We start from the raw sequence: 22,500 nt of genomic DNA on the forward strand, positions 1-22,500 counted from the left end.
TGGGGTCGTTCTCAGCTAGCGTGCTCAGGTTTCCCCCTGTCATAAACCGACGTTTGATTTGATTTCACCAATTTGTGTAAGTCACAACGGGATAGAATAGGAACTGAAATTGTTATGCTTTTTTTCCTGGTCTCTTGGGACTACCAAGGGGAATTTCGGGCAAAGAGGGTGTAATTGTCAGCCCGGGAGAATGACAAGTGGAATTAAGCACTTCGATCAGTCGGGTAATCTGACCCTTTTAGTCATACGTTTGACAATAATTCTGCTATCAGACCAGCCAACGTGTTTACCAAGTTGAGTGAATATTGAATGTCAGAGTCCACACGGCTTCCGCGTTGAACACAAAAAATGACTTTGAAAGGTTTGATTTTAGCACTTTCTGTCTGCTTCCTTAGTTTGGCAGGCGCGACCGATTGCGTACTTAACAACGACTGCTATGGGCATTTTGAGAGCTGTTGTTCAGACGGTGTGTGTAGAGAAAAATGCTACCCTCAAAGATGTCAGTACAATGGTCATTGTGGAACAGGCGAATGTTGCGACAAGAGCAGTGGCAAATGCAAGAATACTTGCCATTATTACTCCGCAGAAGCACTCGCTGGCATAATTGTGGGTAGTTTGTCGTCCGTAATGACTCTTTGTGCTGTCTTGGCCTGTTGCTATTGTGCGTGTTGTCCCTTTTACCGACACCGCAATCGCACGAGAAGAGTGTTTACCGTTCAACCAATTGAAATAACCACAGGAAGTTCCACGCAGCGAACTGTCAGCGTCCAGCAGTCGGCGCCATCAGTGGGTTACACGGACAAAAATGCCGCACTAACCACCCATTTTGATAAACCCTCTCCATCTTACTCGACCGCTTAAACTTCAAATCTTCATCCGACTCTTCCTACAGTAACATAAATCGAAGGAACAATCAAGCTGTGCTTTGTCGACATTCAAGAGACGAAACGTATATTGAGGTGTGTTCCGCTCTCATAATTGTGCAACAGTGCTGTATACCACACGAGTCTCTGTTGGCCTTAATTCAGAACAACAATGTTAACACTTGTTGTAATACAGTACGTATTTTGTTGAGGATACTAACTTCACACGAAGTTGTTAACAAAAGGTTCCTGGAGGTAAAGCCGCTTATTGAAATCGCATCAAAAGTAAAGACCTTTTATAAATAAATTTAATTAAGTACGTAACATCATTAAAATGTTGTATGTCGTATTACAAATGAGTTTGTTGACTTGATCTGATTAAACTGATTTAGGGATTTACTCAGCCAGCTAAACTCTGTTAAATGCAGACAGTTTAAGTACCTCCCCAGAAATGCGTGAAAAACGCCGGCTTTGCATCCTAGGAAACCAATTTCGAAAGTGTCCTTGGGCAATAACAACAATCACTTAAGACTCATGGTTACAAAGCCGATCATAAGTGCACATCAGAACAAATGTTGGTTTTTGACGAGAGGGTACAGCTGGAGTACCCAGACAGCAGAGTACATAGAGAACCAAACTAGAACTCTACCCACGTTAAAACAGCAGCTAAGTATATTTTTCGTGCTCATACTTGCGAAGCTAAAAAAAAACCAACCCTAATAGTCTTACGGGAGACGCCGTCATAAGCGGTAAGCAGGCGCACTCCATTGATTCGTCCACTTCAGCGCTCCGAAAAACTCGTAAAATAAATTAAGCAGAGTCACAATAAATTACAGAAATCGAAACTAGTTGTCTAAATGCAATTCTCATTTTTTTTATACTTATAAATAGTTACACTCTGGAAAATAACTTGGTTATATTTCACACATTCAACGCCAAAGACTTCCGACAATGACGTCAAAGAAAGTTCATCGTTAGGAGATACTTTGACAACGCAGGAATCTTAATTTATGCAAGCTGGATTCAGTTAAAACCAGTACGTTCACATCTCCATCCAAATAGATGTCGTACTTATTAAAATATTGGACACGCGTTCTTTCATTATAGACGTTTCGACATCGCAGTAGTACCAAAGAACAAGTAAGTTTAACGCACAGGATTTCACTCCGTCAGTCATTCCGGGGCTACCGAACGCTGTCCCGACATTCTACGACCATTTTTCGGAATCTTGCAGCTGACTTCGGCCGACCGGTTTTACTCGAATTAGGTGGAGATGGCATTGTTTTAGTTTGATCGGAGGACGATGGTGGCGGTGAAACAAACCTTCGCCGAGAAATACTGCTGACATCGACAGTTTTATTCACGAAAGGTCGGCTTGCTACCAGGCCTTGACGATGACGATCGTGTGGAATCGACGGTGGTCTAGGTACGACGTGAAGCTCGGAGAAGGAGGATTGCCTACCATGGAGAGTTTTTTCGTCCAAAGAAATCTGTCTTCTTTCTGAAAAATTTCGGCTGGGTTGCCTGTGATGGGAAAGAGAAAAAAAGAACAATTCCCAGCTTTGAACTAACAGATAACTATGCTTCCAAGTTTTCTGAAGGCTCAGTTCTAAACTCTATGAAGACTGGCATTTGCATGCGAGAATTTCGCGAGGCGAGCGGGACGCAAAAGCAATAGTGCTGACGTTAGTGGTGATCGCCTCCCATTTCTGCTATCGTAAGTCGACCGAATTTCAGTCGATATCCAGCTCTCTCGAGGGTTTTTCTCGAGATACACCGATTTTCCTCTCTCTTGAAAATCGTCTCCTAGCTATATACATCAAGCTGCGGTGCTGTACTTCGGGATTAAAAAAAATTGGCACAGCACCTGCCAGAAGCGATTTCGGCCCGTTCTTCGGCCCCCCTGTGGCCCGCTTTTAAGCCCGTTTTCGCTGCGAGCTACGAATTTCGTAATTGAGTCCTGAGATTCCAAAGAAAGCGTGATTAGCACAGCAGGCCGGCTTTTGTTGTTGTTTTTTAGTCTGAGGCTTAGCAGACTATCGGGAAATAACTCCCCCCCCCCCCCACCACGCCCCCATCCTTTTCCTCGGAGGTTAAAGAGCAGGCTGTAAGCTTAGTCAAGAATTCCAAGCTGTTGTTATCCTCAACTCTGTCTTACTTTGAAATCCCTCCCATATCACCCCTCCTCTTATCTGCAATGGGCTCATCCGAATGGAGGGGGCGTGGTTCAGTGGTTGGCGCAATGGAATCGAATGCGCATGTTTCGGAGTCAAAAATTATGAATCTTGCGTAAACTTACTTTTCAATTGGTTTATCACTGTGGAGAAGTTCTTTTTCAAGCTTGGTTCCCAACTCGCGCAAATCTACAAAGGCAATTTAAAACGCCAATACTTTAAAATAAAGCAAAAAGCAGAACGTGCGTATCATTCAATGAGAGCACTTCCCTTATACAGATATGTCCACGTCGATATACTTGTGTTGGTGGTCTCTCTCTTACAACTAATGCTTAAAGCACCAGCTTCTTCATTTTTATTGGGGTGCTAATTAACAAATCAAAAGTGGTTCAGCGTTGTCTGTCCTCTTATCGACAACGATATTTGTCATCACAGTGGGCAAAATGTTGTGGACTCACGAGGCGCAACTGAGTGAGTCCAAAACAAATAAGAGTACAGACAACGCTGAAACACTTTCGATTTGTTTTTTACCACAATATTCAACGCCCAAGAAAGTTTTATTTCAGAGCGTGACCAAAATCATGACCTAAAGAAGTAGCAAGCGTTGTCTATAACTTTCTCGCAATATGATTGGTTTATTTCCCAAAATGGGCGTTCCTGATTGGCTATTACATTGCGTGACAAAATGACGCGAGCATGACACGTACAGCGTTGTCTAGACTCTCATCGGAAACTGCAAATTAGCCAATCAGATTGCGAGATTACAAGCAATTGTGGTAAAAAGTTCCTTTTATGTATCAACTTTCTAGATAATACTATTTTTTCGTGCTTCACCAAACCACTGACGAAGCACCACAGATTTTCTCCACACAACTAGCCTGGTTAAGACCCGTTGAACGGTTTCAGTATTTCCTTCAACAGGTATTAAACACTGCATGTTGAAACAAATGTCAGGAAAGTTTGAACAGGTCGTTCGACATTGTTGAAAGCGGGTTGTTTTAAGTTTGATAAATCGAATTTAAACTGTATTAAACTATCATTCAACATCGATACAACGTTTCCTTTGTTCCCGAAAATGTCGTTACGAGTTGAAGCCGGTTGTAGAACACAAGCATTCTCACATCGGGCTTAAGTCTGGACGAGTCTGCGTTCTCGTCTCTAGTTCCTCACAATCAAAGTGTGAACTTGAGTGTTGGAACCGTTTAAACGGTCTCTGCACAACTTGCATGCATATATACATACATACTTATTTGACCGCTCTCCACAGGGGCTTTTCAGGGCCAATGAAACACAACAACAACAACTGTTAAGAATCCCAACTGGCCGGAGGCAAACCAGTTGGCTATTTACAAGTGCAGCGGGGAAGTTGAACCAGGGTCTACCAGGAACAAATTCAACTTGATTTTGTTTTTACTATCGTCATTGGTTTCGCTATGAATTATCCACTGGATATTGATTTACTGCCCTCGGCACAATACACTGCTATACAGGGAAATACACAGCTATCAGCAGCTATTCAGCGCTATAAAGAGGTATATAGGCTGTACAGGGTTATACACTACTAGAAAGGGCTATACAGGGTTATGCAAAACTATACAGGACTATACAATGCTGTACAGGACGATTCATGCAAGCTCAAGTTCAAGTTTATTTTGAAAAATTATAGTCCAATTTAACAATGAACACTACACGAATATAGCAATGCTAATCGAGGCGTGTAGTGTAATGGCATACATGGCAATGAACTTATTAAGATAAAATATAACCTAACAATACACATTGGGATTACACAATAGAGAGACTGAAGAAAAGTTGCATAATTATTACAATATTATTAAAATAAGTGAATGAATAAGGGAATAAAAAAGAATTAGAGTATGATAATAATGATTAGTATCATCCAACTAGTGGACCAATGCAAATGCTGCATTTTGATTGGCTACGCTACTAGATGACTATTATTAATAGTTCTCGAGTAGTGAAAAGCGTGACGCTTTCTTCCGTTTTATTCCCAAATAATATATTTTCAACTTGCATTTGCTAACTTTATTATTGCCTTTTCTGTCCTACTAGTTGGGTGATACTAAAACAATTAGACCCTTCGCCCTTAAGGGCTACGGGTCAATAGCCCATTCGGCTTCACCTCATGGGCTATTGACCCGTGGCCCTTGCGGGCGAAGGGTCTAATTGTTAATTATCAATGAGTGGGTGTCAACATAAGCATCCTCAACTCCGAGTACAGTAAGCAAAAATTTCCTGATGGCGTTTTTTGAATGGCCTTTTTGTAAGCGTGCACCAGTCCGTATGAAGAGATTTCCATAATCTCGTTCCAAAGTTGGCAAAAGACTTCAACTGCAAGCTCAGTCGCATACAGGGCTATACACTGGTATACAGGCCTATTGAGGGGTAAACAGAGCAATGCAGGGGTATAAAGAGCTATACAGTGGTATATAGAGCTATACAGCGCCATACAAAGCTATACAGGGCTATATAGAGCTATAAAGGGGTATACAGGGCTATACAGGACTATACATAGCTGCACAGGGGTATACAGAGCCATACAGGGCCCGTTGTTTGAAAATCGATTAACTTAATCCAGGATTAGAGTAAACGTTTGTTTCGTGTTTTCAACTTTTTGGTGAAAGTTTCTTTTGCTTATTTTTGTTTTTCAAGGGTGACTTCTTCTCATGTAAAGTTTTGCCGAATATCAGCACTGAACAGCATTTGAGAGTAGAGAAATAAACTCTTTGGTTAATTTTTAATCTGGGATTAGCGTTAATCGGCTTTTGAACAACCAGGCCCAGGGCTATACGCAGCTATACAGAGGTATAAAGGGCTCTACAGAGCTATAAAGGCGTATACAGGGCTATACAAAGCTATACAGGGGTATACGGAGCTATTGCAGGGCTATTTAACAAGCGCGCGTTGGATATGAGATGGCAAATAGCAAACGATTTGGCTGTAGCCAGTCTCCTATTCAACAAGCGCGGATGGAATAATTGTTTTACTAAATTCCTTAAGAAGGAGTTTGGAGGTACGAAATACGAGCGAAAAAAGCGAGAAAACCCGAGCGAAATCGAAGAAACTTGATGAAGATGCAATGTTGTGTAATACCTTGTGGTAAGACAGACTATTTTTTGCTTTATTCTGAGAGAAATTTCGCTTTCCGGAGAAAAATGTTTTAGCTTAGTTACGCTTAGCGCAATCAATTGCCATATAAGGTCAACCTAAGGTAAACGAGCCGATAACTGAGATTGAGTGAACCAATCGAAGCATGAGAAATGCATCAACCGAGGTTGAAAATTTAACAAACAGGGATACACAGGCGTATACAGAACTATATATATCTACAGGTTTATACAGGGGTACAAAGAGCTATAAAGGGCTATACAGAGCTATACAGTTGTATATAGGGCTATGTAGTGCTATGCAGGGCTTTAAAGGGCTATGCAGAGCTATACAGAGGTCTGCAGCGCTATACAGGGCTAAGCAGAGCTATACAGGGGTGAACAGAGCTATACAGGACCATGCAAGGATATAAAAAGATATACAGGGCTGTGCAGAGCTGTACAGGGGTATACAGAGATATACAGTGAAAGCAGGGGTATAAAAAGATATACAGAGCTATACAGTGGCATACAGAGCTATTCAGCTATTCGGCTATACAGAGGAATACGGGGGTGGTACACAGGCCTTTGCAGGGGTGTACCAAGCTATAAAGGGGTGTACAGAGCTATACAGGGGTATACAAAGCTTAAGTGGTAGATACAGCTGTACAGGGCTATACAGTGGTATACAGAGCTATACCGGCGTATACAGGGCTATACAAGGGTATATTGAGCTATAAAGAGGTATACAGAGCTAAGGAGAGCTATACGGGGCCATAAAGGGGTATACAGGACTATAAAGGGGTATACAGAACTATACATGGCTACATAAGGCTATATAGAGCTATAAAGGGGTATATAGGGCTATACAGGGGTATACATAGCTATACAAAGCAATATACAGGGGTTTATTATATGGCTCTGTCTCACAAGGACTAACAAATTCACAAATTTGATCGGCTGAAATCCATATTGACCATGGTCTAGATTTTCCCATCTAGACTGGCATCTAGAACAGTAATGTTTCGCAGTGAAAAAGTTGCCAACTAAAATGCAAAATATTGAGTGGCGGTAGTTTCTTCTACCAATATTTATTTTTGGAAGTGCCAAAAAGCATGATGAGAAAAAAAGGTAAGGAGGACAAACAAACTTTGGCAGAATTAAGTTCAGCTCATCGCCGTTCGCAAGCAAGATGTCAGTTTGTACAAACCAGTTACATTAAATTGTTCTTGTTTGCCATACATCACACATCTTATTAACCGAGCTTGGTCAGTCAGTATGAGAGAATGTTGACCTTGGTCGTCTGTACAGACCTAACTGCGTTCAGTCTGTACTCATGACCTTGGTCAAGATTCTCCCATACAGACCTCCTACTCGGTTAATAAGAGCTAAATACAGAACTATACAGGGCTATACAGAGGTACACAGAGCTATGCAGGGCTACACACTGCTAGACAGGATTATACAGAGTTAACTGAATAGAGTGTAATGTGAAGTGCTCGATTTCTATCCCATATGAACTCTATTTTCAGTTAACTCTGTTTAAAATATAAAGTGCTACATGGCCAACGTTTGTATAAACGTAACCTTTCCTTGTACTTGAACAGGATTATACAGAGTCATACAAAGCTATAGAGGGCTATACCCTGCTGTACAGGACAATGCAGTGGTATACAGGACTATACAGTGCTGTACAGGGCTACACAAACCTATGCAGGGCTATACACAGCTATACAGGGTGTACAGAGCTATACAGGGCTATACAGAGCTATGAAGGTGTATACAGGGCTGGACAGAGCTATACAGGGCTTTATACCATGCCATAGAAAATCCAGCCAATGAGAATGCAGGAGTATTCCACCGAACCTTCCCATCAATCAGTGCCATTCAACGACATCACACCTAACCTTTCTATTGTGCCTTGCTGGCCACTATATTTTCTATGGCATGGTATAAAATAGGTATGTAACCCTTTCTCGTGGTACACCGTGGAATAACCCACTTGTCACTTGTATTTTCTTGGTGTACGAACACACACCAAAAGGTCTGTGTGCATACCAAGAAAATACAAGTGACTCATAGGATATTCCACGGTATACCACTTTAAAGTGTTGGCTTGCATAAATAGTATATACAGGGCTATACAGTGGTATAAAGTCTGAGATATAAAGGGCTACTACAGGGGTATACAGTCTAAAAAAGGGTATATAGAGCTATAAGTAATATATACAACACGAGCTGCAGATATGTATCACATTTACTCTTAGTTGTGCCTCAAGTTTGTAAACGTGATACAGATCTGATGCGAATATTGTACATGACTTGTTAAATGTCAGCATTTAAGTGTCAATAAACACTTGGTATTTTTGGTGATTCACGACATTTTAACAGGGAAAATCTAAAGAAACGTTTACGTAAATGAAGGGAAATCTGTATCAGAGATATATATATAATTGCCTGATGAGTGTGGTACTTGTACCATATGAAACAGTTCTGTAGCATTAAAACGATGGTTACTCATGAAACCTAAACTTCTATGAAGTCATATATATATTTTTATATATATATATATATATATATTTATTAAATTCTCAACCTCAGATAATGCATTTCGCATGATATGATTGGTTCACTCACTCTCGGTTATCAGCTCATATACCTTAGTTTGACCTTATATGGTAAAAGACTGCCATAAGCATTGCTAAGCTAAAATTCTTTTCACCAGAAAGCAAAAATACTCTTAGAATAACCCCAAAAAGAAATGAAAAAAATTGGGGGGGGGGGGGGAAGTTTTGATCAATTCCGACGTTTAGAAGTACGCAAAAAGGCTGTGATGAGCCTACGTATGTCTGACCTCAAGGTATTACACATTATCGCATCTTCATCAAGTTTTTTTCAATTTCACTCAGATTTTCATGCTTTTTCCGCTCATATTTCGTACTTCCAAATTTTTGGAGTTTAAGGAATTTAATAAAACAATTATTCCATTCGTGCTTGTTGGACATAAGACTGGTTATAGCCAACTCGGCGTTAACGCGCCTCATTGGCTATTTACCATCTCACATCTAACCAGCACTCACGGAATCATTGTTAAATATATAACATTTCATTTGCACGTCTGTTGATAGAGTGCTCAATAGTAGAACCAGACCATTAATATAATCCAGGTGATGTAATCAACAAAAGGTATGACTTGGCATTTTATTACTACCTAGTTTCATACCGCACAAGAAGTGCGGCACTCCTAAGATAAAATAGCCAAATGAAAAGTTTGCTCTTCTGCTTGAGGTTAGGCATGCAACAGATCAAAGATCAGCTGCTACTGTTGCATGCCCAACCTCAAGAAAGAAAGTAATCTAAAGAAAATATAAAGAAATATAAAAGAAAGAAAGTAATCGAATCAACAGTTGATCTGATTAGCCATCTAATATTCATGTAGATGTTGTCGGGGATCCTGTTCGCGTGAAATTTCTTGATTTACTCGAAGCGATGGACGTCTTGCAGCATGTTACTACGCCAACTCACGAATCGGGGCACACATTGGATCTAAGTAACACACGGCAATGCGGCACCCTGGTCAAGGATCCACTTGTTAGTGATTATCATAAATCTGATCACTGGTCTGTTACTTGTCTGCTCAATCTCGACAAGCCAATAATCACCAGGAAGACTAAAACGTTTAGGAAGATTAAGAATATCGACACTGTTGCACTGTCTAATGAGCTTGCTGCTTCAGATTTGTGTAGTAACACTCCAGACTATTTCAACGATCTGGTGCATTGTTACAACACCACTCTTGCGTCTGCATTAGACCGTCATGCTCCACTTGTTACTAGATCTATTCCAGTGCGTCCTCTGATCCCTTGGTTTAACAACGATATTAAGGAAGTGAGAAAGGAGAGGCGTAAGGCAGAGAGAAGATGGCGGCGCACTGGCCTCCTTTCTGATTTACAGAGGTATAAGGACTTGAAGAATAAAACTAACAACCTTATGACGGAAGCACGCAGGGTGTTTTACAGAGAACTCATCGATGAGAACTGTGGCGATCAGAAGAGATTATTCTCGGCAACAAAGTGGTTGCTTGGTAGCGGTTGTGAAATTCAATTTCAACCTTTTAAGGACAAAGTTGCTCTTGCCAATAAGTTTGGTGAATTTTTCGCCCAGAAGATTGTCACCATTCAGGGTAAGCTCGATGAAATGTCAGTTGATGTGTCACCTAGTAACACTGACTCCCAGTCTGAAGTATCTTTGATTGAGCCAATGACAAGTTTTACTCTGCTCACTGAACATGAAGTACGGAAATTGATTGAGCCCACGCCCAAGAAGTCATGTGTGCTTGATCTTATGCCAACTCCCCTTCTTGTCATCTGTATTGACACTCTGCTCCCTGTTATAACCAAGATCATAAATCTTTCACTGCAGAATGGTATATTAATTTTGCTGACCAGTGGAAATGTGCCTTGGTCCATCCCCTGTTGAAGAAGCTCAGAATGGAACCGATTTTTCAGAATTTCCGACCAGTCAGTAATTAGTTCTTATTAACCGAGCAGGAGGTCTGTATGGGAGAATCTTGACCGAGGTCACCAGTACAGACCGAAGGCAGTGAGGTCTGTACCAGCGACCGAGGTCAAGATTCTCCCATACAGACTGACCTAGCTCGGTTAATAAGATGTTTATTATACGGCCAAACAAGAACAATTTAATTCGTTTAATGTAACTGGTTTGTACTAACTGCCATTTTGCTTGCAAACAGCGATGAGTGGCGATGAGTTGAACTTAATTCTGGCAAAGTTTGCTCGTCATCCTCTCTTTTGTCATCATGCTGTTTGACACTTCATAAATAAATATTGGTATCTTTTGACTGCAAAACATTACAGGTTTAGATGCCGGTCTAGATGGGAAAATCTAGACCGCGGTCTATATCGTTTTTAGCCAATCAAATTCGTGAATTTTGTAGTTCCCAGTCCTCATGAGACAGAGCCATATAATAATTTACAATATATTTCCAAACTTACAGAAAATGCTGTGTTCATACAGACGCATGGTCACATGGTCACCAATAACATCTATCCAGAGCTGCAGTAGTCTTATCGCGAACACCATAGCACAGAGACGGACTTGCTCAAAGTCATGAACGATGTTCTTCTGAAAATGAACTTGCAACATGTGACTCTGTTGATCCTTTTGGATCTTAATGCCGGGTTTGACACGGTCGATCATTCCATCTTGCTAGACCGGCTAACCAAGGTTGTTGGCTTGCAGGGTAGAGCTCATGACTGGTTCTGCTCGTACCTGTCTTGTCGGAGTCAATGAGTTGCAATTGATGGATCTGTGTCAATGGAATTTTCTCTGGACTGCGGTGTTCCCCAGGGTTCCTGCCTGGGTTCACTGTTGTTCGTTATTTACACCTCTTCCCTCTTTAAGATCATTGAACATCCTTCCTCAAGTCCATGAACAGCCATATTAACCAGATATACAAGGCCTCTTTCTACCACATTCATAACATTAGGCGCATATCGAAATACTTATCTAAGGAATGCTGACAATCATTAGTCCATGCTTACGTAAGTTCAAGGCTGGATTATTGCAATAGTCTATTATATCCATGGGTTACCCAAGTACCAGTTATTGAAATTACAACGCATACAGAATATGGCAGCCAGGCTTATAATGGACACAATGAAATTCGATCATATTTATCCTGTACTTTACAACCTTCATTGGCTGCCAGTAAATTATCGTATTCAATTCAAGATCTTGATGATTACTTTTTAAGGCGATTCATGGCATGGCTCCTAGTTATTTAAGTAACCTGATCTGTATTAGATCATCGTCTAGGTATTCATTATGCAATAATGATACAATATTTTTAGAATGCCCAAAAGGGGTTATGCGCACAACTTTAGGTGCCCGCTTGTTTCATGCCTTATTATTATTATTTATTATTATAAGTTCCTGCTTTCTTCCACTGGAGTGAAAAACTCTTAGAGCAAATTGGGAGTTCAGCAATCACAATTGTGTAAAAAGATTGCTTTCATAGCTATAGCTTCCATCCCTTGGCCGTACAAGGGTGAGTCAGATGTTCTTATAACAACTAAAAGTCACAATAAATGTTATTTACAAGCACAAAAATTTCTCTACATGTATGGTATGTATTGATCTATATTGCCCTGTATAGATCTTTATAGCCTTGTATTCCCTTGTGTACCCCTGTATAGCTCTGTATAGCCCTAAATACCTTGTATAGCTTTGTACAGCCCTGTCTCTCAGTTACACTGGTCCAAAACTTTGGCATTCTTTATCCATTGATGTTAAGAAAATCAAGCCGTTTTCCAGTTTTCGTCAAATGAATACCGTATATCAAAACTTCTGCTATTGATGGTTATAGTACTATTATTGATTCCTAATTGTTTCATTATTATATTATCTTTAACTGCTACTTAAATAATGAAGAAATACTTTTTATCGAAAACAATTATTTTCCATCTCTATTCCTTCTACTCATATTTCTTGTTTTGGGTCATCTACTCGGTTAGTTCCATGAACTATTTAGGTGTCCCAAACTCTGCACAATGAACCTACAATTGTAAAATTTCTTTTCCTTCGCAATCTCTTCATTTTATATTTTAAGCAATAAATTTGTATTAATTATTATTTCTGTGTGAGTTCAAATAAAAATTGACTTGACTTGACTTGAATTGACCTTGTATAGCCCTGTCTAGCAGGCAGTGTACAGCCCTGTAGAGCTAGATGTATACCCCTGTATAGCCCTTTATAGCTCAGTCCCCTTTGTATACCCCTGTGCAGCTCTGTATAGCCCTTTCATACAGGTTTGTATAGCACTGTATAGTGGTGAAAAGTTCTGTATAGGTCTGTGTAGACATTTGCTTCGAGAGATTTTCCCCTGGTATATTGGTTTCCCCTCTTCACGAAAAATGTATGTTTAATTTGCTTTCAAGTAAAGGTCATTTCCCTGGTGTCTTTGACTACCTCTGCAGCACTACATTCAATCACAGTGTCATAAGGATTATTTGACATAAGCGTTAATCCTCTAGTGACTAATAGGTAACTGGTTGCTGAGGGTTACCGTTTTAGGTCTGGAAAATGTACCTCCTCTTCCACTATCCTAACCCTCTAACGAGGGTGGGGGTCAGAAGTAAAAAAAATTGCAGTCCTTTTTCAATCACTTTCGTTTTTAATGTTCTATTTATATGTGCCTCCCAAGAACAAAGATCATTTAAGTGTTGTACCTCTTAGAGATGGTTCCGAGTGAGGATTGGAAGTGACACTGTCTCGGTAATTTGACTCTTCCATCAAACAGTCCTGAATAGATGAAAGATACTAGGTTGTGAAACAAGGCAATAAAATCACATAAAGAATGTTGCAGGGTTGGTGTAATGATGGGTGTTGCTGTGAGAGTACTTCCCAAAAATTAAATTAATTGTTTTGTTTTATAGTGGAAGTGCACTTAGCTATCAAACTAGTTCACAGGCACCTCACTTTTAATCACATGCAAACCCACCTCCTTAACCACCGGATTACGTCATGTGTTCATTTTGACATAATTACAAAAAGAAAAGATCCACTACAACTTACACTATCAACACTACAGTTAAAAAAATGAAAAAAGTTAGAAACTAAAACACACTAACAGCTTGCAATTAGTTGAGTAGCAAAGAGAATTCCGGGCGAGAGTCTTAGACTGCACAAAAGTTCTACAGGTTTAGAGAGAGGAAGAAAGAAAGTTGTTTACATGGGGGTCTCTGGTTTTATCAATCACAGAAAAGGTACAAAAGGCTCCCATTTCTTTGTGACAGTTTCTTGGACACTCGTTTTGATAGATGTGCTTAAAATAACGAAGAAACTCATATACTTGATGATCCTGAATTTATACTCACATGTATTAGTATAGAAACACATGAAAACTACCTCTGAGTCAGTAACAATGAAAGAGTTGTTGATGCATACCTGCAAAAAGGCTATGTCTCCAAGAAGACCCTCCTTTTCCTCCACTAGCAGTTGCCTAAACAAACAGAGAACAAATTAATGTCTGATCACAAATGTACGAGAGGAGAGGGTAAAATGTTAACCCCTGTAAACGAATAAAGAGATGAATTTATTTCATCATGAATGACTCAGAGATAGCCGGAAAAAAACCTGGGTGTTCCTTTGCAGGGATTGAACTTATGCCCTTCAGATTACTAGTCCGAAAGAGCTGTGGAAGTTTCATGGGAGCCAGGCTATCAAACTAGGCTCCTGTGACAATTGTCCCACTATAGTCAGTATGCTAGAACCAGAATCAGCGAAATGCAGGTACATTTTCGCTATTAAAATAGAGGAGATGGTAATGATCTTTACCCCGCTAAATGTCATGATGTGATGTATTTTTGTGATGGTGACTCACGACTCGGAAAAAATCTGAGTACTTCTTCTCAGGAGTCGGACCTACAACCTTCCGATAAGTAGTTCTGATGGACTACCACTGAGCTAAAGGCAACTACTAGGAGCCAGGCCATTTGACTAGGCTAAGATGACTTTGACAACAATTATTGCCACGTCCATAACACTTTAAACCGATCTACTATAATGGACTACTGGGTTGAATCAAAGGCACAGTAAGGCAAAGTATTGCTGCACAGTACAGATAAATAGCTGGGGATGTCAAATTCAGTCATGCAGTAGGATTGAAACTAAAATTGTCTCCCCAACAGTCAGTAACTAAAACCCCAAACAAACAATGCTACATGGAGCTCTTAGACTTTCTGAGGGTTGGGGGACGTTGTGATGTCTTCCAAAAGTACTGGAAATGCAATTGCACAGCTGTATTTTACATACTGAATATGAATACCTTAAATGATCAGCTATCCTATCAATTTCCAGGGCATTAAGTTTGTCGTTCATGGACTCCAGATGATCACTAAGAGAAGATGTACACCTGAAGCAAAACATATTGGAGTGTCTAGAAGTGTCCACTGTTTTCAACAACAACAACAACAACAACAACATTAATTTTATTCAAACATGCAAAGAGATAATTGCATCAATGTAAAAGAATGAGTAGACAAATATAAGAGAGAAAAAACAAATTCACAAGCTTGTGTTCCAAATTACAAGCACAACATAACTACTCTACCACCACGGACATTCTCTCAGACAAGCAGAATGAGGACATTCTGGCGACTGTTGCTATGGCGACAGTGGCAACAAAAAGTAGAGAATTAAAAACAAACAAAAAACAAAGCGATAATGAGTGAGCACAACAATCTCATGACCAGAATCTCCTTTCTCTACAATATTTCAATACAATTAGGTCCTCACCTACTGCCATCACTACTGGGTGTGGCTCTCATTGGGGTTTGTCGCCCATCTTTCGAATGTGCAGTGGATGGACGACCAGAAGGGGAGGAGGGTCCCCCTGCTCCTGGAAAGAAAAATTAAAAACATTATCATTGGTACATTTCAATGAACTTCAGGATAGCTTGAAGAATTTTAGTTCCCTAGTAAACAGTACTGCTTTTGAATTTGGATGGCATGATGTACGAGTACCCCAAAAAAGTGGCATCAATGGTTACTGACAGCTAGAAAAAGAACCACACATCCAGGAGGAAAGCCACCTTATTCATGGTAAAAGATATTCTGCTGTTCTGCGGTTATGCCTTAAGCTGCAGTAAATTTAGATATTTGGACAGGTTGCTTTACCTTTATTTTCAAAAACATATTCCACTATATTTGATTCCTCTTTATTCAAAATGGAGGTTGAAGTCCTAGGTAACAAAAATACAAAAACACAGGACAAGTTAAAAGGAGAGAAATAGAAACAAATGGTTTCAAACTTGTATTATTTTTTACTTATTATAAGTAGAGAGTCAAAAACTAGTAAAATCAATTTGCTTATCTGACCACACAAGATTAAGAACTTTCATAAATATATTATTGGTAAAGTCTATTCGTGAAATATCATACTGTACATTGGAAGTGAAGAGATGAGATGGTTAATGTTGAAGAGATCATTGTGGTGAAATGAGCAACTTATGCAGTGGCAAAAGATTAGCCTGAAGCAAATCCAGGCTTAAACCAGATTTGAACCCACGACTGTGTGATTACACTGCACACTACTACTATCTGAGCTATTATTAATGAATTATTATGCTTATGTTTAATATTATAGTAGAATGATCACTACGCTTGAGCCCTCAAGACCTATTGAAGCAGCAGAAGAGTAGAACCAAGATGTGTGGTGATAGAGATTTCGCTGTATGCACCCCAAGATATGGAATACTGTTCACTTGGAAATACGAAAATCCAGTACAGTTTTAATATTTCAGAAGAAACTCTAGACTTTTCTTATTGGTAAATTTGTTAGGGTTAACTTGTTAGCATATTTTTAGTTTTTAGTGTAATAGTTTTTTAGTTCTGAACTTTTTAGAGTAACGCTGATTTTGAGTTTTAGTTTAATTTGTAAAGCACCTTGAGAAAATAGTGGAGGTGTGCGCTATACAAAATAAACTATTATTATTATTATTATTACTATTATTATTATTATTATTATTATTATTATTATTATTATTATTATTATTATTATTATTATTATTATTATCAATATTATTATTATTAATGGTTAGGGAAGATTTGAGAGCCTTGGAAATCAACAGGCAGAAGTTTGGAGGAAGTTGTATACAATCATGTCCCCCTAGAAGTGGTTCTTTCTCCTGGACAGGGTCCTAAAAATACATGTAAGCTTCATTGGATTGCATGGTTGTGTATTTAAATCTTGTCAATGCCTGGATTTTTTTCAGGCTTCTTTTCTGAAAATAATGTATTACCGGTAATGGTTTATTTCACTGATGATATCTCTGCATCCATCATCTCAACTCCTAAGTTCATACATACAATATTATTTCATATACAATCTAGATCACATTCACTTTATACTTGGGATATAAAATGAACTTGCAATGATGGATTGATAGCTTAGACGACAGAGCAGTGTGCAGCAAATCACAGGGTGGTGCAATCAAATGCCATTCAAGCCTAGATTCTGTTCTGTTCTCATTTCTGTTCACAACTGCAGAAGTTGCTCATTTCTCTGCAATGATCTCTCTGACATCTCTCTGACTTCTCTCAGAGAGATTCATGCTCATTTCTCTGTAATGATCTCTCTGACATATTGACGTGTACTCACTGGTATCGAGACCAGCTTAACCACATAAATCAACCACAATCATCCATGACTACAATCATGTATCTTTTAGATTATGATAAGGTAATTGTGACTGCCAAGACTCTAGAGGTTGCAAATTTCTCAATCTTCAACAATCACAGGGGTAGTGTGGTGTGAGATGATAAACAAATCAAAACTACACTAGTCTGATAGAATGATTAAACCAAATTTCACAACAGTTCACAGTTCCATCAAGTTACACATCACCGATATTAATAATGATAGTAATATACTGTAGTAGAAATGAAGAGAATGATGGTCACAGTGTAGCGGCAGTAGTGGTGATGATAATAGTAGCAGTAGTGCATGGAAGTAGTCGAAGTAGCAGAAGTAGATTTGAATTCACACCAAGATAACTCAATTGATACATGTAGATTTATAGAGAACAGGTAGCAAAAATAACGGATAGCTGTTAGTGAATCCTACGATCACTGAGCAGTAACTTCTGAACTATTACTAATGTGTATGGCTTTCATAACAAAATTGATAGCATGTGATTAAAAAAAAAACCAAGCATTGACGAGAATGCACATTCTACCATTTTCTATGTTCCACGCAGAACACGTAGTAACATGAGATTGCAAATTCCTATGTGAATTGCAATACTGAACAAAGCATGTTGGAGTACTGTGGTCACAACAAAAAATAGGAAAGTAGGCAGTTTTAAAACCAACATTCCCACCCCCTTAAAGATGCTATTGCAAGCCTTCAGTTTATAATTGACAACTTTAAGTTTGAAAACTCATTTTATACAAAACTGAACATCCTACTAGCTATCCAATGTTCATAATCTAATCCTTGTTTGACATATCTGCACATCTCATTAACACACTCTTGTCGATTGGTTGCACCAACTCTGAGGTACTTGCCTTCACTTTAGCTGAATGCACTAAACTGTCCCTTCAGTTGCAGTGAACTTCCAGCACTCGTCCCAACAGCCAAACACTACAGGGTATTTCCTCAAGTACAATGTCACTTACGACCAGGTTTCTGCATTTCCTGTTTCACTTCTAACACTGCTGCAATGTCAACAGGAATTCTCAGGTCCAGCAGCGCCAGATATTGTATTTGATGCCATCTGCGACAGCTGTAAATGTACATGTAGGTGTCTTCCTTACTAGAGAAAACTCCTGGTGGAGTTGATGATTCGGGTTGAAGCAGCAGCAGACAATTTGGGGTTAAAGCATGAAGACCCCATGGATCATCTTAAACCTTGGTGATTAGTGTGCTATTCACAGTAGATCCCACTTTGCACTTCATCATCCAGGACTTGCTGCATGAGTAACGCATTAATCACTTTTCTTACAGTCCCGATGCATCTCTCCCACACTCCTCCATAATGTGGGGCATTGGCAGATTGAACGACCATTGTTGCCACAAAAAATCGTAAATTTGATCTTGAATCTATTCTTGAAGAACCTTGTGTAGCTCTTTTTCCCCTTTCACAAAGTTTCCACCATTGTCAGATCAGATCCCTTCAGGTCATCCTCTCCTTGCTATAATCTACAAATTAAAACATTAATGAAGGATATAGTGTTCAGAGTGTGAACGACTTTGATGAAAACAGCTTGGGCAGCTAGACAGGTGAAGAATACACTGCATCTTTTAGTGGTTGTTTGTCAGTGATGAATGGTGGAAGGACCAAGACAATCAACTCAACACAGGTAAACAGTGGCTTTGAGGGCATTACCCGGTTGTCCGGTAAGCTTACAACAGTCAAAATGAAAGTTGATTGCATGCCGATATTTTAGTACTTCTGTTGAAACAATGACAAGGAGTGTTCCACACCAGTGTGCCCAAAGCCTTGATGGTAATAATGCTTTTTTGAAGATTCGGAGAATGAGGAAATACTGAGTGTTATGAGCGACGATCATTCGATACCTGACTCATTGGAATGGTTTTCAGGGAATATAAGCAGTTACTACAAGTCCAACATTAAAATTGCTCATTTGAATATCAACTCCATTCAAAACAAGCCCGATGAGGTTAAAGATATGTTAAACCGGAATATGTTTGACATTCTATTCATTGGCGAAACTAAGCTGGATGGAATGTATTCCTCTAGTTTACTCTATCACCTAGGAAACCGGATTGTATGAAGAGATCGGAAAAAAGGTGCAGGCAGATTAATGGCGTTTATACGGTAGTCAAATTACGTTAAAGCAGCAAGATCAGACTCCAATTAAGATTTCCTCCACCTCTTTTCAGCTTTCCTTCGTTGACATTTCGCCTCCCTGAACTCCTGACTGAACCATGGAACACGAGGTCTCTGAACAATTGTTCTTGTCATTAACGGCGCGTGCTTGTCCAAAGCAGCCATGAGGGTATTGCTATAATATGAAACAAGTTCCTGTAAATCATCAGATGGATTCTGGCACAATTCAGAAGTAGACAAGTCCTCATTCCATTATTTGTGACAGTCCTATTGTTGTTGGCCGTGGTGTTCCAGGTTGGCAGCAACAATGAGAGCTCACTAGCAAAATCAGTTCCATTGTAAGTATTCTGGTCCATAAAATTTGCATCTCCAACTGCATTTGTCCAAGAAAGAATCGGCCCCACAAAAAATATCTGATTTTCTGAAGCAGACGGCGATTCCGAAAAGAGCACAACCGTCGAGGATGGACCCCAGGCAGTTAGATGTGATCTACAGCAAAAGAATCCACCATTACAGCAACCGGAGAGAAGAAATGAAACGAAAAAGACAGAGCTCAGCAAACCGTGGCTGCCCTGTACACTCATACTCATGCTCAACCAAATTTAATAACAGTTCATTTTTCTATTGAGTCAACTACAATTATCTACAATTGAGTCAACTACAATTATCTACAATTATCTACAATTGAGTCAACTACAATTATCTACAATTATCTACTGTAGTGGAAATACACAGATAATGATGGTCGCATTGTAGTAGTTGACTAGTTACTGTAGTAGTAGCGATGACAATACAAGTAGTAGTAGTAGTAGTAGTGGTAGTAGTAGTAGTAGTAGTAGTAGTAGTAGTAGTAGTAGTAGTAGTAGTAGTAGTAGTAGTTGAAGTACTGTAGTAGAAGTAGGTTTGAATTTGGTAGACGACTCAGAACAAGATAACTTGATAGCTTGATAGAGAATGGCAAAAATAACAGATACATGTAGCTGGTAGTGAATCCTACGAATCTTCTACGATCATTACGCAGTAACTACTGAACTCTTAGACTACTGTGTATGGCTTTTATAACACATAGTACATGATCAAAAAACTAGAAGTAACTAGCAAGAATATATGTTTTTGAGATTGTGAGACTGGTACACGTGTAACTGGGTTACTACCCAAGAGATAGATAGATAGTTTAATAGAATATTGCATTACTTAATGCTTTTAAGTGTAAATAATAAAAATGTTTCTTAAAATTTCTACATATTATAATTAAAAATTGGAATATCACTATGTATCTTAATATAGGTATGTAGGTACATGTACATGTACCGGTATATCTGCTTCTTCTAAAGTCTTATGGTAGTCTAAGCCAGGGATCAACCCACTAAAATAATATGGCGATGGGCTGGAGAAGGGTTTGGGAAGGTTTGAGGACCTTTGAAAGCAACAGGTGGAAGATGGCAGGTACAAAAGTAGGACCAGATCAACGCAGATTGCCTACCTTGGATCGACCAAAAAACAGTTTTGTAAACCAAAACTATTGATGTTTGGACCAATTTCATCAAGGTTAGCTTAAAGATTAAGGCTCCAGGGATTTTGCAAGGCCCTATCATTTTCATTACATTGATTCCGAGGTGAGCAAATTAATCCAAGTCTTTTGCACCTGCCTGGTGAAACCTTGAGAAAGAGATGCATGTCTGATGAAGGCTGCCAAGAATCTCAAACAGGGAGCGTCTCTTGGGTAGGAACCTAAATAAAATTCACTGGACTGCTGCCCTGTATACTTGTTTTGAGTGGCAAGATCATAATGATTATCAAATAGATTACCTATACTTGGTATTATTTTATCAGAATCTACACCAAAAGCCAAAAGAAGCATGACAATCAATAAAATTAATGAAAATTTCTCTATTTGTAAGATGATCAAAAATGTCTCAGAATTGTTACACACCAACCAAGTAAATGCAATCTTACTGCTCTTACCACACCTTTCAGGTTACTCCTTAGGCCTCACCAGTCAAAAGGTGGATTATATGTTATTTACCAGATAAATCACTATTCAGTGGATAAACACCACCAAAACCAATTCAGTTATCCAGTGGATAGTGCTACTCACCCTTCTAACAAGTACTGGGGCCAGAGGAACATGAATAAAAATATTATGTTCTTTACTTTTTCAGACATAATAAAAGCTAACTGCAATAATTTTACGTAGCTTAATAATAAATTATACGTACCTCCCTTCCTCCTTAGCTCTTTGTTGCAACATTTCTACAAACATTTTGATTTCTTTCTTGAGGTTTTCTCGTATCATTGGTGGCTCTGGAAGTCTGTTTAAATGCCCCTGCAAAACTTGTTCTATTGAAAATAAAGCAATTACATGCATCAAAGTTTTTCTAAGTACATAATAAAACCAAGGTTAACCTTTTTCACTACAAGTTTGAAGTAAATATAAATAACTTTTGAGGAATTTTAAAATGCATGAATGATCGATTAATCAGAGTACATGAAAATATAGAGATGCAATGTTGGGTACCCTGGAAAAAATTGAACTAAGGGCTAGGCACAAAAATATTTTTGAATAATTTGCAAAAATTGTAAGTCATTTGGTAGTACCATCTTCGTGGAAATCCATGTTATTTCATACATATCACACATCCTCTGGTTGTGCACTGGAGGGTGTAAACTGAGTTTCACCATAGCTGAAATGACCCAAACCTTTACTAATTAATGCTAACATTAGGTCTAAACTCTGTGCATTGGATAAAATGTTTAAGCCCAAGGTTGGCATTTTTTGTAAAGGTTTAGGTTATTTCAGTTATCATGGTAAAAATAATGATCTGCATCCCTAAAACCTGCAACGTGCACCCTGCACTTTACAGCCTTTGGGTGGTGCACAAAGCTTTCACATGGTATCTGTTGTATAGAATGGCTTCTGTATTGTTTCTACAGAAGTAGCATATGGCGCCATGGCTGCCGGCTGTATATTGTAGTAGCT

At 39.1% G+C, this 22,500-nt stretch overlaps 1 protein-coding gene across 1 annotated transcript in view; it reads right to left on the reverse strand.

The window, feature by feature from the left end:
* Positions 1-1,157: 1,157 nt before the first annotated feature.
* Positions 1,158-22,500, reverse strand: part of LOC138022828 (coiled-coil domain-containing protein 24-like) — a 26,963-nt gene continuing 5,620 nt past the window's right edge. The window contains exons 3-10 of the mRNA XM_068869793.1: positions 21,740-21,860; positions 15,844-15,908; positions 15,463-15,565; positions 14,993-15,079; positions 14,113-14,167; positions 13,395-13,467; positions 3,163-3,226; positions 1,158-2,387 (exon numbers count right to left, since the gene is read on the reverse strand). Coding sequence (XP_068725894.1) covers positions 2,048-2,387; positions 3,163-3,226; positions 13,395-13,467; positions 14,113-14,167; positions 14,993-15,079; positions 15,463-15,565; positions 15,844-15,908; positions 21,740-21,860 — 908 coding nt within the window. The 3' untranslated portion in view covers positions 1,158-2,047. The remainder of the gene's footprint in view (positions 2,388-3,162; positions 3,227-13,394; positions 13,468-14,112; positions 14,168-14,992; positions 15,080-15,462; positions 15,566-15,843; positions 15,909-21,739; positions 21,861-22,500) is intronic.

This window comes from Montipora capricornis, chromosome 11 (assembly GCF_036669925.1).
Source record: "Montipora capricornis isolate CH-2021 chromosome 11, ASM3666992v2, whole genome shotgun sequence".
NCBI lineage: Eukaryota > Metazoa > Cnidaria > Anthozoa > Scleractinia > Acroporidae > Montipora > Montipora capricornis.